General features: G+C 28.3%; 1 protein-coding gene across 1 annotated transcript; it reads right to left on the reverse strand.

Annotated features, from left to right (window-relative positions):
• Nucleotides 1-851: 851 nt before the first annotated feature.
• On the reverse strand, nucleotides 852-17,963 carry LOC101234685 (zinc finger protein 567). Its single transcript, XM_065814344.1, has 3 exons — nucleotides 17,746-17,963; nucleotides 2,285-3,571; nucleotides 852-1,709 (listed from the first exon to the last, which is right to left on the reverse strand). The coding sequence occupies exons 1-3, from the start codon at nucleotides 17,899-17,901 to the stop codon at nucleotides 927-929; spliced, it is 2,226 nt and encodes a 741-aa protein (XP_065670416.1). The 5' UTR covers nucleotides 17,902-17,963; the 3' UTR covers nucleotides 852-926.
• Nucleotides 17,964-18,163: the final 200 nt, after the last annotated feature.

The raw sequence follows: 18,163 nt of genomic DNA on the forward strand, positions 1-18,163 counted from the left end.
TGAAAAACATGCGACTCTAATAATTACAGACCAATTTTAAAAAAATTCACATGCACTTAATGTTGTGCAATGGAAAAAATGATCAACTCGAATATCACTAGGAATTTAGTTTGCCATGACCTAATAGCCTATTCGGAGTATCTTTTCCATAAAAATGATTAACATTTTCTTGATTCTTAGGAACACAAGTTCCTAATTCCGAAGTTATTCAACTTGAGGTTCGATTTTGTTCAGAATTATGGAAATCTACGGTAAGTGTTAAAAGAACTTTAAAAACTTAAAAGCATTTTAAAACAAAAAAGTTGTGTTTTTTTTTAACCTTTCTAAAAATAATTCGTTAACTTTACTTCTTATTTTTAGGCGATCATTTCTAATGATACCATTTGGTAAGCATTAATTTTTAATACATTTTTTAAATAGAGGTTTTGTTTTTTTAAATTGCAGTTCTTATTTATTCACGTAGTACTGGTATTTAAATAAAAACAAAATAGAAAAATAGACTAGTAATTAGAACCCGGTACTTTTGCTCAAAAAATCCCTACTCTGATCAGAACAAAATAATAAAGTTATATAATATATAATTACTATTATACAAAACTATTTAATTATAAATTATTTCAAAACAAAATATCTATATAAATTTAGACATAATTTTAAAGTGAGATTTTAAAACAACGTTAAATCTTACGCTTGTAACAAAGCTTAATTATAGTTGCAGATAAAAAGAATAATGGAAATTGGGGTAAAAAACAGCCGCGAAATAAATATGTTTGTTGGCGTTCCGCTCAAAAAATTAAAATGCAAATAGGTAATGCAATTAAAAAAAAAAAAAAAAAAGAAAACAAAAAAAAAACAGCCATAAAAAATAATTTTTTAATAATAAAAATTTTAAAATATAATTTTTTATAAGAAAATAAATTTTTGTTTTAAGGAACAAAATTTTTTATAGAATCAAGTAAACTACTAGAAGATATATCATTTTTGAGAGATGTAACAATATCGCCTAGAATTTTACTGTCAATAGGTGTAATGATTGTAAAATCTGCAGTATCGTTTTGATGGTTTTCTAACGTGTTATTTCTATCAAACTTTAGAGAGTCTTTTCCATTCGATTCAGATGAAAAATTTAAAGAGCCAACTGTATGTAAACTGTCTTCAACAGTATTCGTATTTAAGGTATCTATGTTGTCAGATGAATTTGTATGAGAAATATAACTTTCCTTTGTCTCTTTATTTGATGGATTACAATCATATTCACAAGTGATACTATCAGCTAAGCCCTCATGAATTTTTAAATGCCACTTTAATAACGATTTTAAACGAAATATTTCACCACAATGCCTACAAGAAAATTTTTTTTCTCGAAACTTAAACTTTACGCTGGGTTCGTCTTTGTTATCATCATCTTTTAGTATCTTGTTGTTCGATTCAACTATATTATCAAGTAATAATTTTTCAGGATTTTTTTGTTTTCTTTTGGCACTGTTTTTATAATGTTCAAAATCACCTTCTGAAACTTTTCTTTTCATATCAGCTTCAACTCGTAATTCCGTTTTACATCGCTCCCTTTCCTCCCATTCTGCAGCTGTTTTTTCAGTATGTTTTGACAAATGATTTTCAAGAAAACGTTCCTGACGAAAACATTTTCCGCATATTGTACATTCGTATTTTTTTTTCTCAATTGTTCGATCATGAGTTTTCATATGAACCTTAAATAAAAAATATCACAAATCAAATGCAAAATTCAGCTAATACAATGTAATAAACAATTGATAATGGAATATTTGAATACTATTTTAATTAAAACACTATTAAATTAAAATTAATTAAACGAATATTACAACATAATTATTTGTTATTGCTAACTTTTTAATATTTTTCGATCTTGTTATTGTTAGAACCAAATGTATTTAAAAAATTAAAATATTGCCTATTTTATCATATAAATATATTTTAAAAAATTACATAAAATAAAAAAAGTTTTAAATCTTTCGCTATTCTATTATTTTCTTCTTTTTATATTTATTTTGATTTTATTTTGACTATTCTTTATTATTATATATTGATTTTCATTATTCTCTGTTAATTTATATTAATTTTCATTATTCTCCATTATTATATATTAATTTTCATTATTTTTTATTATTATATATTAATTTTCATTATTCTTTATTATTATATATTAATTCTCATTTTTATATTTGTATTGTAAAAAATATTTTTATATTTATATTGTAAATTTTTATATTTGTATTGTAAAACATGATAATATTAATGGCCATACCTGCATATGTTGCTTCAGTTTGAAGCTTGCTTTACAAATAGGGCAGTGAAACTCGCGAACACCAGAGTGTCGTAAACTATGCAAGTATACAGAGTTTGGAAGTTTTAATTTTTCCTTGCACACAGAACAAGTAAGATTGGCATCTTTTATATTGTTATGTTCTGAAAAACAATGCTCTTTAAGTTCTGCTTGTACTTTAAAATTTTTAAAACAACAATCGCATCTCCAATTCATTACCTCAGTATGAGTGCGAACATGTTTTGTAAGATGTCCAGGCTGCTTACATTGGAGTCCGCAATGTGGACATACATAGTTACGTTCATTTGTGTGCAAAGGCATATGTCTCTTAAGATCACGATTCAGAGCAAATTTTCTTCCACAAATTTCACATGCAAAGCTACCATTTTTAAAGTGTTTAACAGTTTTATGGACGCGAAGATTCTTCCTAGATGATATCATTTTCCCGCAAATGTCACATGGAACAGGTCTTTTTTCTTTTGGTGGAGTAGCTTTGGCTTTTTTCACTGATTTTTGAACATATTTATTTCCATGCACATCATGTTGCATATGTTCCTGTATTTGCTGTTGTAAAGTGTTTATCTGGTCAATTGATGCAAACTGAATAGGGTTGTGGCCTGATGTTCCAATAAAACGTTGAAAGTTGTTATCAAATGAACTGTAAACAACTGAAGTTACTGGTGGTGCTACTTTAACTGCAACTTTGCTAGAGTCTTGAGGAGAATAAGTATTTTTTTGAAGATAGTAAACAATATCTTGCTGCTTTGCTTGAGATGTCTCCACTTGCTTCTCCGATTCAGTTTTTGATATATTATCCATATTATCAACACAATCCATTGAAAGCTTTTCTGGTAACTTCAGAGATTCAGCAACAACAGAAAAATCAGTAGTGTCTTTATTTGTTGCACTATTATCTGTTGGAATCTTATTTAAATAAATAGGATCATGGCTGGTTGAGTTGGACATATTAAGCTGATTGGAATCTGGTGGATGTTGCAAAGCAATTCCTAAACTAGAAGTATGTTCTTCGCCAATAGACATCACCAAATCTCCCGAAACAATATACTTTGGCCTTGATTTGGTAGATGAAACAGGATTTGTGGTTGACATTGTTCTGGTAACACTACTTAAATAAGTTTGATACTCAACATTTCCATTAATAGGTTTATTAAGCCAATACTCTGTCACAAGATGTGGAAAGGAAGCACTAACATGCTGTTCTGTAAGCCAACTATCTAACCATTTAACACGATAACAACGTATTCCATTCTAAATTATTAAAACAAATTTATTTAACCTAGTCTACTAATTATAAAAATTGTTTCAGAAAATAAAAAAAAATAGTCTAGTCATATAGGTCTATTACCTAAGAAATGATAAAATACATTTTTTTACTACCTTAATATCTTATAATAAATATTACTTAAGAAATAACAAGATAATTCTTTTTTTTTACATACTATTTATAAATTACTATGTAAAAATTTTTTCTTACATACTAATTTATAATTAGTATATAAAAAACTAATTATAAATATAATTATATAGAAAAAAAGACCCTTAAATACCTGTGGAAGATATAATGATTTAAAAATTTCTTGAAATACAGTCAAGTCATAACTTTTAAAGATAATTTCTTATTATAAACAAGTTTCTTAAATTAGACTAAGTGTCTTAGATGGCAAGTAACATTTGAAGTAGGTAAATAAACTTTTATCTTAGCCTATGGGATTTCAATCATCAAAAAACAAAAAGACATATTATAGACATGCAAATAAAACATATTTTGGTGTTAATATTCTTAAAGCTAAATAAGCACAGTAAACATAAGAAAAATTATCTTCCATTACGGAACTTACAAATAAAAAAAAAAAAGGTAAAACAATTTATTTTCTTTAAACAATTATTTATAAAAATAAAAAGTATTTGGATGTCAGCAAATTCTATAAGCTCGTTGGTCTCAGTAAAATATGCAGTCTATTTACTTGTGATTGAGTGGAACATTGTAAAAGACATTGAAAAATTGAAAACTAAGACAAAAAGAAATAAGTTTACAGACAAATTCAAATTATATGACTTGACAAAATATAAATGTGAAATCTTATGCAGTCATAAAAGTGGATGCGAATGTTGTCTTTTTAAAGCCCATGTGATTTCTATATGTCCAAAATTAGCAAATATAAATAGCTCTTGCATAGGTATGCAAGAGTTATCTTTCCTACAAGCTCAAAGAAATAAAACTGGTAATAAAAGTACTTTAAAAATAGAATTAGTTTATGTATCAGAGACAAATCAATTGACAAGATGTTCAGATAGGAAAAACAACAACACCACCAACAACAAGCAATTTATTTTCCGTAATTCATATGAGGCCTTGTTACGAGATTTCGCTGCGTAACAAAAACGCGTAACGCATTTCTAAGAAACTCAACTCAGCAAATATATTTTGTATTATTAGAAGTTATATTGCGTCACTAGCGTCTTTTCAAGTACCGCATTGTAATTGAAGTTATTTTATTAACGCGTTAAAAATCATACAAACAGTTTGTTTTTTTCTCACTATAACAAAAGTTACAAATAAAATCTAAGTTCTTATTAAAAAAATCATTTTTATTATTTTTTTCAAATATGAAATAAATTTTATTTTGAAAAAAATATTTTTTTCATGAAACGTAAAATATTTGTTTATTTTCTTATGATTTTATATTTGGTTTTTGGTTATTTTATTAACTGTTAATACATTTTTTCTTATTTAATTTGTGAACTCTTTTTAATAATGTTTTTAAACAATAAAGTTTTTTTTTGTTATTTATCAGTTACCGATAACATATTCGTGATCATAATTTATTTTCATAAATTAAATGAACGTCATTAAAACTTTACGTTATTGAATTAACAATAAACAAAATATCTTATTAATAAAATATTTACATCAAAATAAATTGTGCATTTTTTAAACTTATTATGACTAAAAATAATTTTTATATTTAAAAGGAATTTATATATTTAATTCCTTAAGATAAAACTTAAAACACTTTTTTTTTTAACTAATTTTTAATAACAAAAAAAAAATTATGAAACAAACTGTTTCTTTAACAAAAAAATCTATTAATTTACAATTGCAGTTAAATTTACTTACGACTTTATTTCTTCTGAATAAACGTCACGTTAACGGTAATCAAAAGATAATTTAAATATTCTAAAAGATATAAGTTTTTGCGTAGCGCAAAACTGCTGAACGCGTAGGCAAATCGCCTTTTCGCAAGCAAAATGGGAGCTGCGTAGCGCTTCTTAACAAGGCCTGATATATATATATATATATATATATATATATATATATATATATATATATATATATATATATATATATATATATATATATATGTATATACACACATACACTGCCGCTCACGGAAGTTAGGACAAAAAATATTTTTTAAAAAGAACAATATTAAAATGTAATTACGTTATAAAATTATTTACTTATATAAGTAAAATTTATGTTTATATAAAAATAAATCAAGTTAAATAAAATTTGTATCAAAAAAATTCTAAATTAAGTTATTTTAATGTAAATATGTTAAAATAACTAACATTTAAAATAACATAAATTGTACTCACAAGTAAAAGTCTTATCATTTTAAATAAATAAACAGAGAACGCAGAAACATATTAAAGGTCACGTATAAATCTGTATTTAACATTATCAACTCAAATCTTTCAAGTTTGTCATTTAACAAGTATTTCTATTGTTTACAGTGTTTTTGCAGATATTTTGTGTATTTTGTGTTAGTGTTTTAAAAATTTCAAGTGCAGAAGTTCAAAGGTAAATTTAAAAATTATCTTTTTAGTGTGAATTCAAAATATTGAAAAAAATATGCCTAAAAGTAAGCCAATAAGTGTTGAAAAAAGAACAGCAATACTCACTTTGCTTCAAGAAGTCTATACAGTTAGAAAAATAGTTGAAAAACTAAATCTGAGTAAATCAACAGTTAGCTATACGATTCGTCGCTATCGAGAATCTGAAAGTTTGGAAGACAGAAATCATCCAGGTCCTTCTCGCATAACAACAAAAACTGATGACCGACGTATAAAAATCATCAGTGAGCGTAATCGAATGTTAACTGCTCCACAAATAACAGCTATTTTCAACTGTGATCGAGAAAAAAAAGTTTCTGTCAGTATAATCAAACGAAGATTGCAAAAAGCTAATTTGCATAGTCGTGTTGCTATCCGAAAACCATATTTACGAAAAGTTAATCGACAGAAGAGATACCGTTGGGCACAGCTCCACAAAATTTGGACGATGGATAAATGGAAACAAGTACTCTGAACCGATGAGTTAAAATTTGAAGTTTTCAGAAACAAGCAAAGAGTTTAGGTTAGAAGATCTGCTGAAGAAAAAATGCTAACTCAATGTCTGGTTCCAACAGTAAAACATGGTGAAGGCTCTGTGATAGTTTGGGGTTGTTTCTTTCTGGATGGAGTGGGATATTTGCATAAAATCGATGGTATAATGAGAGCAGAACATTAGAGATATCCTGGAAACAAGTGCAATCCCTTCGGGACTTCGATTAATCGGAGATAATTTTATTCTGATGCATGACAATGACCCTAAACATACTGCATTATTATGTAGAAATTATTTAGAATCAAAAAAAGCTGAAAATGTTTTACGTGTAATGACCTGGCCTCCCCAAAGCCCAGACCTCAACCCCATTGAGTTACTATGGGATGAACTGGATAGAAAAGTTAGAACTGTATGTCCAACATTAAAATCTCATTTATGGAACATTATAGAACAGGAATGGAATAATATTCAAAAAGAAACAATTAGAAAATTATTTGAAAGAATGCCGAGAATAGTTAAAGCAGTTATTAAATCAAAGGGTGGTTTTTTTGACAAAAAAAAAACTAATTATTATAATGGGTTTTTTACATTTTTATTACATAAAACTGACTAATAATATATTTTATATTGAAAATGTATAAAAAATATAATTTTTATAAATATAAATTAAAAATTCTATAACGTAATTATATATTAATTTTGCTTTTTCGAAAAAATCTCTACTGTCCTAACTTCCGTGAGCGTCAGTGTATATGAATATATATATTTTTCAACATCTTTACATCCAACAAGGCTGCAAGCAACCACTATTAGAGATGAAAGTTACTGGAAGAGAAAAGATGAAGTTTATAGAGCTAGATAAGGATTGACAGACAACTTAAAAGACTGCAAAGTATATAAATCAGGAAACAAGATGAAGGAAGTGAATTCCAAAGAACTGATGTTAAGAGAAAGATAAGCAACATTACGATGATATTATAATGGTTGGAGGTTGGTAGATGACTCATCGAGTACATTATCGTTCCAATATATAGGAAGATCTAAATTATTGCAATAATGATTGGCTGAAAAAAATTGGCTTTTATATGAATTAAAGTTGACCAGCCACTGTGAGTCACATGCTGAAACAGAAGTGAGATCCTTTTCAAGCTATTATAATAATATAAGATTACAAGTTAATTATAATAATATAAGATAACAAAATAAATACAAAATATAGTAATAGTACCAATAAGTATGTTTAGAACAATTACAATGAAAAAAATAATAGTAATAAATATTACAGTATTGTGCAAATTAATTGCATCAAAATTAAAAAGAATAAAAATCCAGAAAATTTTACGTTTTCTTACTCTAATAAAAAAAAAACTCATGCACTAATATTTCATGTGTCGTCCTTGTGCTGCTATGATTTTCTGCACACGATTTGGCATGGAATCCACTAAATTTTTACAAATGTTTTAGATTTCTGTGTCTATAATCCAAATCTGAAGGATAGTGGTTAAGTTTAGTTTTAATTGTGCAGTCATGTTTTCGCAATCTTTTTTTTTACAACTACCCAGAGATTCTCAATTGGATTAAGATCTGGGGAGTTGCCAGGCCATTTAAGTGTTTTAATATTATTTTTTAGCATGAATATCTTGAGTTTTTTGGATGTATGGCATGTGGCTAAATCCTGCTGTAATATTCCGTTTTTGTTTTTTAGGAAACACTTTTAACATCTCTGGAACTAAATGTGTTTGCAGAACCTCAATGTAAGTGTCAGAATTCATCATGCCAGTAACTGGATAGAGTCTTCCTGGTTCAAAAGTAGAGAAACAACCCCAAAACATCTTCTTTTCTGGATGCATATTGTTCAATGTGTCCGTGTCGTATAGGCTCACCATCAGAACAACGAACAAACTGTGACCGCTGGTCTTGCACTTCAAAATGTGATTCATCCAAAAATAAAACCTGCAATCAATAAATAAACCAGTTAATTGTTATCAAGTCCCTTTAATTTAATAGCTTCAATTTTTAAAAATAGTATGATTATATAATTATAATAAATAAAATAGCAATAAATTTAATACACACATTTTGCCTTACCCTTCTCCATTGTTCTTTAGTCCACTTTTTGTATTCCTTTGCCCACAAAAAACACTTCTTCTTCATGATATCTGTAAGTAATGGTTTTTTAGAAGGTTTTCTGGCAAACCTTCTAACAGCTATCAACCTCCTCCGCACAGTACTCGAGCAGAAATGGATGTCATGCGTAGCTAAATCATTCATTAGTTGGTCACTTGTCTTTTTCGGATTTTTGATACTCTCCAGTATCAGATATCGGTCATTTCTTTCTGTGGTCTTTCGTTTTTGACCACATTTTCCTTGTCTTAATGGTGATAAGCTGCCTGTTGCAATGTAATGCTTTTAAACTGTAGATTGGTTTACTGAACATAATGTGGCTACCTCCCGTTGAAATTTATCAGAATATTGAAGTCAGTTAATATTTTAGATCTTTTTCTTGGTGTAGTGTCCATCTTTGTTTATTTACTTTTTTAAATTTATTTATCCTTCTAATCACAGTAAAATTATAGAAAACACAGAATAAAAAAATAAATAAAAAGAAAACAATGTTTGATGTAATTAATTTGCACAATACTGTATAATGGTAGTTATAAGCATAAAATTGTTTATAACAATAAATTAATGATTTATTAGGATGGAGTCACTCATTCAAAAATCTGATCAAAGGAGTGACATCAATTTTTAAATATAATATAAATAATAATAAGCAAAGACATACATTGAAACACATCGACCATAAACATATAGATTAAAGCACACAGAACATAAATTTAAAATAAACATGAAGAAATCATAACTTGCAGGTTATAATAATAAAAAAAAGAAAAAGTAAACAAACAAAAAGTACTATTGATTATTGTAGTAAAAACGAAAAAAAAATTAAAAGAATATTTTAATAGTAAGGATAATAATGTTTGAAAGTTAGAATAAAATATTTTTCAGAATTTTTTTTAATTGATTTTGTTCAAGATGGAGAAAAGGTATTTAAGGATGTAGTTTTATGATAAACAATAGAATGTTTAACATACTTTTGGGTTTTAAAAGGTGGTATATTTAGTTTTTAAGTGAGGTTATAGGTACATGCTAATTTATCAATTAAATAAAAAAAATTTTTCAATTTGTGTTGAAACTGTGGTTTTAAAAATATAGTATAAATGCAGTATAAAAATTAATTAACAATTATCATTATTTGTGCAATTATAACCCTTTGAAAAATGAGGAGGAAAATAGAAAACTACATCTAACAGGAAAAAAAAGAAAAACATTCAGTTTGTCCTAAATCTGGAGATAAATATCAATTTTATTTTACTTATGATTTTGAAGAAAGAGTAGAAACAGCAGCTGAGCAAATAGCTAATAATCTTTACAAATGGATTGTGGATCACGATATTGGCGTAGACTCAACTAATTTAAACACTGATCAGAAAGGAGGTGTTAACCATTACATTGAACATAAATTGGGTAAAAAACCCATTTTGGACAATCTGTGCTCTTCATACAAATGAAGTACCTCTTTGAATCTTATGATTCAGCTTAACCAAAAAACTACAAAGAAAAATAACTTTTCTGGTCCTATTGGAAAACTTATGCATAAGGTTACTAGCTTAAAAGTCAAAAATAGCATAGTGAAAATTAAATTTTCTAATCCCATGATAGAACTTGATTCTGAAGTTGTAAAATAGCTTTCAGATAATCAAAAGTATCTTTATGAAACTACCCATCCAATAAACACCTCAATTTTTCCATCATTAAGACAAAGAAATTGGGTCACATTTGGATGCAAGATAGTTTAATTTTGAAAATAGAATATGTTTACTTTGGTGTTCAGAAATCCTAATTTCAGTTAGATACATTCTTCAACTACTGGTGGATTTCATTGTTGAAGTATATGCGCTAATTTAGTTTGAAATCAAAATAATGTGAAAGTGGACTGAAGGACCTAACCATATAGTTAAGCAACTAAAATGTCTTTGTTATCAGAGACTTAAAGTTAAAGACATTGTGATGCCTTATGTTTTATCATCTTTATGAAATGCTCATAGTTATGTAGTTTAGAAAAAACAGACAGGTACATTACAGTTAAAACTATTTTAAAATTAATAGGAAGGTTCAAAATATGGAGACACTAATGTAAGAACAAGAAAACATCATACAAAATGAAAATGAATATTCACTTTTAGATCTAATTAATTGGAGTTTTGATGTATAAGAACCTTTACTTACATGTTACTGTCAAAGGATGAACTTTCAAAACACAATGATACTCTGATGTAACTTGTTTTCCTGATTATGGACATACTATTGAAAGATGTGTTCAAGAAGTCACAAGAGTTTCTCAATCAGTATTTGGCAAAGAAGATGGGTTTATCAGAACAACAATAACACATAGATAAATCATGCTCATGAACCTATCAAAAAAAGATTTATTTCAATTAATATAATCAAATATAAATGTTTTTAGTGGCTTTCTTTTCTTACGATATTATTTATGGTCATAGTTTAATTTATTGTTATACTTTATTATATTTTATCTCTTCGGTGACAATTTTAGACTAATTTCTTTGTAAGCTTTTAGAAAGTTTGTAAATTATTGTAGGAAAAAGAGCAAATAAGTATTTTTTTTGTTGTTGTTGTTGTTGTTGAAAAATCTACAATAGTAGACATTTTTCTTATATCTATCATGTTTGTATGGCCTTAAAAAATGCAGCACTTTGGATTTATGAATTTGGAATTATGTGTAAATTATGTTTAAACAAATTTGGAAAATGGAATTCCTATTTCCAAATATGTTTAGACATAATATAGACATAATTTCCAATTTTTCTACTCTAGCAAGGCATTATGGAATATATCGTAGTAGAGTTAGAACAAAATCAATAGTTTGAATTGCTATGAACAATAAAATGTCACAGGAGGTAGTATTTTGTTAAGCAGTAGTGCTTTGTTAAACAGTTTAAGGATGCTTCTAACATTCAAGATAGATTGTGAATCCATAACAATTTTTTTTTTTTTTTGTTATTGCTGAAATGGTTTCAAAAGTAAAAATAACAGACGTTATTTTAACATTCTTCTAACAGCAACAACTTTTAAAATATTTATTAAAAACAATTTTTTTTTAACTGATTCTGAGTTTAAAAATTATTAACCACAATGAAAACATTTATGCTACTTGACATTAGAATCAAATCAAAGTGAACAAATGTGTTAACTAAATACCAGCTTCATTTCCATTAAATGGAAAACAAAAGGGATTCATGAACACATGAATCCCTTGTATTCTTTTAAAAACACTGTAATTAAATAAAAACAGTCACTCAACTGATTTATCAAACAGCTTTTATTAGATTTTGATTCATTACATTATTGCATCTTTAAACTTTTTTGTTTTGTTTTGGAAAATTATCAGATAATTTATTTCAAAAATCTAGATTATCCTGCCTATACATAAGATAAACCATTCATAAGGCAGCTAGGTAGAAAAAATGTATAAAATCTTCCATATTAAAATTACAATTTTGATAAAAACAAACTATGTTTAATTGGAGATACATGCTTTTGATACTTCAAAGAGTGTTGCAGCCCTCTCCTGCGTCGGATAGTTAGGGAGCTTGAGACTTTATGTGTTTTCCAACTTAAAAGGTATCTGTCTATAACAAGTTTTTCTAATTCATTTTTATATACTATATCTTATAGTTTTGTGCATTTAAGTAAGATTTAACAAAGTTATTATATTTTTAGTTAAGAAGTACACAAAAATAATTTGGACAGAATTCAGTATTCTGCAAAGGAATTAAATTGTATAAAGGTGGCAAATTGTTTGCCACCTTTGATGAAAAATTTTGAGAAGGGGAAATTTGGAATTGAAGTTGTAAAGTATGTGAAAAAATTGAACTAGTTTAGTATCAATATATCAGCATAAACAATTAAAAAATATAAAAGAAGTTTGTGTACCTAGAGCTTCCTTGTACCTAAGGCCAACCCATTTTAATTGAAAACTTCTAAGTAAGTGTTTAAGAGTTCTAAGTAATGCTTCTCAGTTGGGTGATTAGTTATTAAATTTTTTATTCTTTTATCCTATTTTGATTTTCAGAAAGCAAGTTATAATCAAAAACACTTTTTGATGGTCTAAAATAAATTTTTGTCGCTGGTATCTTAGATTGTTTTACAACCCTAGAGGAAATGCTTTACTATAAGTTCTTGTATAATATATTGTTTGTTATTTAAGTATTAAATGCAATGTTTAATAAGTTTCCTCTCAATCCAGGGTTGGCATTAAAAAACCCACCCAAAAAAAAACAAAAAATCCCAGTTAAAAAAACCCGGGTTTTTTTGGTTTTTTTTAAAATAATATTTTATTTAAAGGATTCTCTTTGCTTAGTTTTTTTCTGTGATTTATTTATTTCAGAAAACATTTAAACATAATTATGACTAATTAAAAGGTAATTATTATTGAAAAGAGGATATGGATATGATCAGAATTAGTGATCGACCGAAACCGAAATTTGAGCAGAAACCGAAAGTACCGAAATTTCGGTTCAGTGAAGCCATAGCCGAAACCGAAATTTTTGCCGAAACCGAAACTTCGGCCGAAATTTGTAAAAGAATGTTTAAAATCCTTAAACTTTTATGATCAATGAATTAAAGCAAAAAAAGCTATTTTACATATAGCTAAGCAATCACCATGAAACATAGTTTAAATTTATAATATGTCAAGACATTTCAATAATTAAAGGTAATAATTGAAGTATTTTCTCTGTGGAATACATTTTTTTTCCTGTTTTCTGGCAAAAATTTGTTTCTTTCATTTGAAAGAATGTCTCCAGCAGTTAAAAACAACCTTTTTACTTCGGTAGATGTTGGCGGAGGTCTAAAGAATTTTTTTGCTACTTTTGCTAAACCAAACTTTGCTTTTAATGTTGTTTTCTAATATAAAGCTATGAAACTTCAGACCTTCTTCGGAGTTTGAATCAATTTTTGAGATATTGTCAACCCAACCAGACATTGCAAATTGCAACATTTCAACCCTCTGCCATTTTGTTCTGGTGTCAAATAAGGGTATTGTTCTTTTTTTAATTGTAATAGACTCAACTTGATCTGAAGTTGGTATATTTTCAGGACTGCCAGTAGTTATGAGTATTGCTTTTTCAGTTAGGAGATTTTTTAGAGTAAACAACTTCTTAAATGCGATGAAAGTCCGCTAAGTGATTGAAGTTTTGGATTGTGCGATCCACAAGGTATTTTCAAGTTGCAGATGTTGCAAGTTCCATATTTGAAATCATTAGTTGCCACGGTAAAATGATTCCATAAACCAGTTTTTTATCGATTATTTTCTATTGTAAAACTTTAGTACTGAGAAACTTTTGATTTTTTCTATTGGTTTGGGTTGCTTTACTTAAATGTTAATTCATTTTAAAAATGATTTGAGATTATTAACTTAAAACTATTATGTAACGTGATTTCAATTAAAATTTCTACAATTGTTATAATTAAAAATTGATTTACTAACAAACGATTACAATTAGGAAATCGTCATGATCCCACTATAAATTAAAACTTAAAAAAAATCTTATGAAAGTTTCAGTTCATTTCGGTTGCGGTTTGAGCCGAAATTTCGGCCGAAACAGGAAAAGTAAAAAAATTGTTGAAGCAGAAATTTTGGTTTCGGTTTCGGCCGAAGCCAAAAGTTTCCGTTCACTAATCAGAATATAGCATTTAATTAGAATTAATATTTTTAAAAGACATGATTTTTTTGAAATATTTCTGAAAAAATAGTTTTAGTATTTTTTACAATATACTTTCAGTGATCTCAGTGGCATTCATCAACCATATCAAAGTCAGGCCTGTGTTCTATCTTACAAATTACTCAAGAAACTTTTATTCAAACAGTATTATTATTTGTGTAGCATTAAGTATATTTAACTTGCATATTTCGATGCAATGTGTATTTTTCAGAAAAAAATCTTTATAAGAATACCATTCGGAAGTGGAAGAAAGAAAGGATGGGAGTGGAAGGAGGTCAGTGAGATAGAAGGGGACAAAAATAGTGTTCAGTGCGATCATTGTTCAGAGAAGATTAGTGGAAAAATTGAAAGAGTTCGTAAGAAGAGAGAAAGAAGGACACTGATGAACAAGAACCAAGACCTGGAAGCTCAATGAGCAATATTAGCCTCTTGTCAAATGAGTCAGATACTTCAATTTCCGAAAGATCTATTATGTCCAGCTCCACACCAGCAAAAAGATTTAAAAGTAGTAACTGACATAACTTTGTAGTTAGAACATCAAATGATCAGAAAGATGCCATAGACAAGCAAGTTGCCCGGTTTTTTTTCAGCTCTAACATGTCTTTTAATTCAGTGGAAAATTGTGAGTTTCAGAAACTTTGCTCTTTTCGTCGTCCTGGGTATGTCCCACAAAGCCGAAAGAAACTGGGTGGAGATCTATTAAATGAAGTCTATGATGATCTGTCAGCTGGTATAAAGAACGAACTGGAAACCAAAGACACATTGGTAATTTGTCAAGATGGATGGTCTTGTATTCAGAATGACCCAATAATTGCTCACTCATTTTATGATGGAAAAAAGAGTTATCTGTACAGCATAGTTGACATAGTTGAAAAAAACTGCAGAATACTGCTTCAAAATCATCAATGAAGCTATAGTTAGCATAAAAAATGATTATAATAAGTTTGTATTTGCTGTCTGCACTGACAATGAAGCTAAGATAAAGAAAATGAAAGAGCTGATCAAACAAGAGTATCCTGATATGTTAACATATGGCTGTAATGCACACTATATGAATTTGCTACAGAAAGACATTTGCAATTCTTTTTCAACAATTCTAAAACAGGTTGTGGAAGTTCAGAAATATTTTAGAAATGTGCATATGGCCCATGGTTTGTTAAAGGAAAAAGGTGGATGTATGCCTCAGCTGCCAAATGAAACACGCTGGAACTCTCAAGTTGCTTGCATTTAGACATACCAGAAAAATTATAACTTCTACGTGGAGATTTATGGAGAGAAGATGGAAGATTTCCCAGCCAATATTGGAAGAATAATTGAGAATATAGCCATAAAACGTGAGGCAAGTCGTCTTCTTAGTCAAATGAAAAAATTGGGGATTGCCTTAGACAAGATGCAGAGTGATTCTTGTCATCTCTCTGACGCAGTTCATATCTGGTATTCATTGATAAAGGATGAAGAGCTATCCATATAATATGATGCAATAAAGAAGAGATTTCAAGATGCTGTACAACCCTTTCATATTTTGGCCTATATAACTGACCATCGCTATGTAGATGATTACAAAAGCTTCATTGATAATGATAATGAAAACAGTGCAGAACAATGGTTAGAGGACAGGAACCCTGATTTCTTGGGTTTACTATACAAGTTTAACTTGAAGGACAGGGAGGTGTTCCCCAAGCAAATGTTCTCAGAATCACTGAAGGTTATCTCTCCATCAGAATGGTGGAACATCATGAAAGGAAAGGTTACTAGATCTTAAATCAGAGATAAAGAGGTTTCTGCCAATTTCTGCAGCTTTCTAGCTTCTCTACACTCCTGTCCTGCTAGCTCAGCCTCAATTGAGAAATGGTTTTCAACCTTTAAATTTGTCTGGTCAAAGATCAGGAATTGTCTTGGTGCAGATAAGGCAATGAAACTTGTGAAGATTTACAAATCATCTCACAATAGCTCAGCAGCTGACAGCAGTTCCTGTGATGATATTGAATCTGATCAATAAGTAGGTAAGTAGTAGGAAAAATTGTTTTAAACTTCAGTATAACCATCTAAATCCTGAAAAAAATTCTATTTCTATTATTTAAGTGTAATTTATATTTGTATTAGTTTATTCTTGATGATCCCAGAGGAAGTGTTTAACTGGAAATCTGTCAAAAACATCTAAAAAGCTGACAAGAATTGAAAATTATTGTAATAATTAAACAAAGTAAAATTATGTAAGGAGAATTTTATTTACAGTTCTTCAATTTATTAAATTTTCCTTGTAAAAGCTGTTTTCAATAAATAAATATAACTATTACCATGTGTTTTTAATTATTATTTTGAAAAAATTAAATGTTTAAAGATAGTTTGAATGCAAAATAGGTATTATGTCTTTCATTATCTAAGCAAAATAAGCTATTTTAAAAAAAAAAAAAAAAAACCCAGTGGGCTGGTTTTTTTTAAAAAAACCCGGGTTTTTTCCAACCTTGTCTCAATCGGGTTCATTATTAGATTACATTTTTTATGAGGCTATCAATTCTTGTACCTAGGGCCATATATGCATATAGAATTTGCTAGATAACAAGGAAGATGGTTGAATTTTAATTGGTGCAGAATTTTTTTCTTATCGCAGTTGTTTTAGGACTACCATTTTATGTGTAGACTTGTTTGTCAATTTTTTTATTTATTTAAGTGTTGCAATCAAGTAACACTAGACAAATTTATGGGAAAAGATCTAAGATTAAATAAGAGTTAAACCTAATTTTCAGAGAACAGTCCTAGACACAATAGCTAGTGGCCCTAGGTAAGTTAAAAAAAGCTTACCGTACCTAGGGCCACTAATTTTATGAACCCTTCAACGTGACAGACTTTTATAATTCAAGTCACAATACCTATATTAACACAAAGTAATTAGTATAGAGAAATAATTATATCAGTTTCAGCACGTTCAGAGAAGACTGGGGCCTTGAATTTGAGCATTGAAAACATTCCAGCCCTAGGTTCACAAAATTCCCCTATATATAGTATAAATGATATTTGCCATTATATAGGTTAATTTGTAAACTCATACTAAACAAAATATTGTTATGAAAAAATATTTATGAAAGATTGACTAAATCTTTTTTTTATGTACATTCAGTATATAAAATGTATCATGTTTAAACCATTTTTAAAACTATATGCTTTTTTTTTTTAAAAAAAAAACAACTTTATCATGTTAACTAACAATGCTACATGATAATATTACCTGAAACCTAGCAAACTTCTCAATTTTTAACAGAAAGAGCTAAGAAAAATTGACTTACTGAATCGATGAATGACTCGGTAATTTTTTCAGGCACAATATGCGTCGAACTTCCATAATTGAATGAATTTTTTATTAAAGGATCTTCAAAGTTTTTAAAAACCAAGTTTGGATGAAGCATCCAGTCAGGACCAGACGATCTAACAGAACCAGCCATTTTGGTTTTGTAAATATAACATATTAGCAATGAGCAATAGCCCGACCGATTTCGGCTTTAAGATGCCGATATAAATTCAAATGCTTAGTAGTAGATTCCCGACATGCACGCTTTTTTATAATTACAAAAAACACGCTTTTTTGCCTTCAGACTCCAAGTTTCTTGTTTTTATCCCTTTTTATTCTATTTGTTTAAAGAAGTATGTCCTACTTAAATATCTTTTGGCCCATATTCACGCTAAGCCAATCGTGTTTAGATTTTT

Source organism: Hydra vulgaris, chromosome 12, assembly GCF_038396675.1.
Source record: "Hydra vulgaris chromosome 12, alternate assembly HydraT2T_AEP".
Classification (NCBI taxonomy): domain Eukaryota; kingdom Metazoa; phylum Cnidaria; class Hydrozoa; order Anthoathecata; family Hydridae; genus Hydra; species Hydra vulgaris.

Coding starts and splice junctions, on each gene's coding strand:
- LOC101234685 (XM_065814344.1), bottom strand. CDS start 17,901: ATGGCTGGTTCTGTTAGATCGTCTGGTCCTGACTGGATGCTTCATCCA. Junction 3,572..17,745: donor CCGAGTCATTCATCGATTCA/GTAAGTCAATTT, acceptor TTAATAATTTAG/AATGGAATACGTTGTTATCG. Junction 1,710..2,284: donor AACTGAAGCAACATATGCAG/GTATGGCCATTA, acceptor TTTTTATTTAAG/GTTCATATGAAAACTCATGA.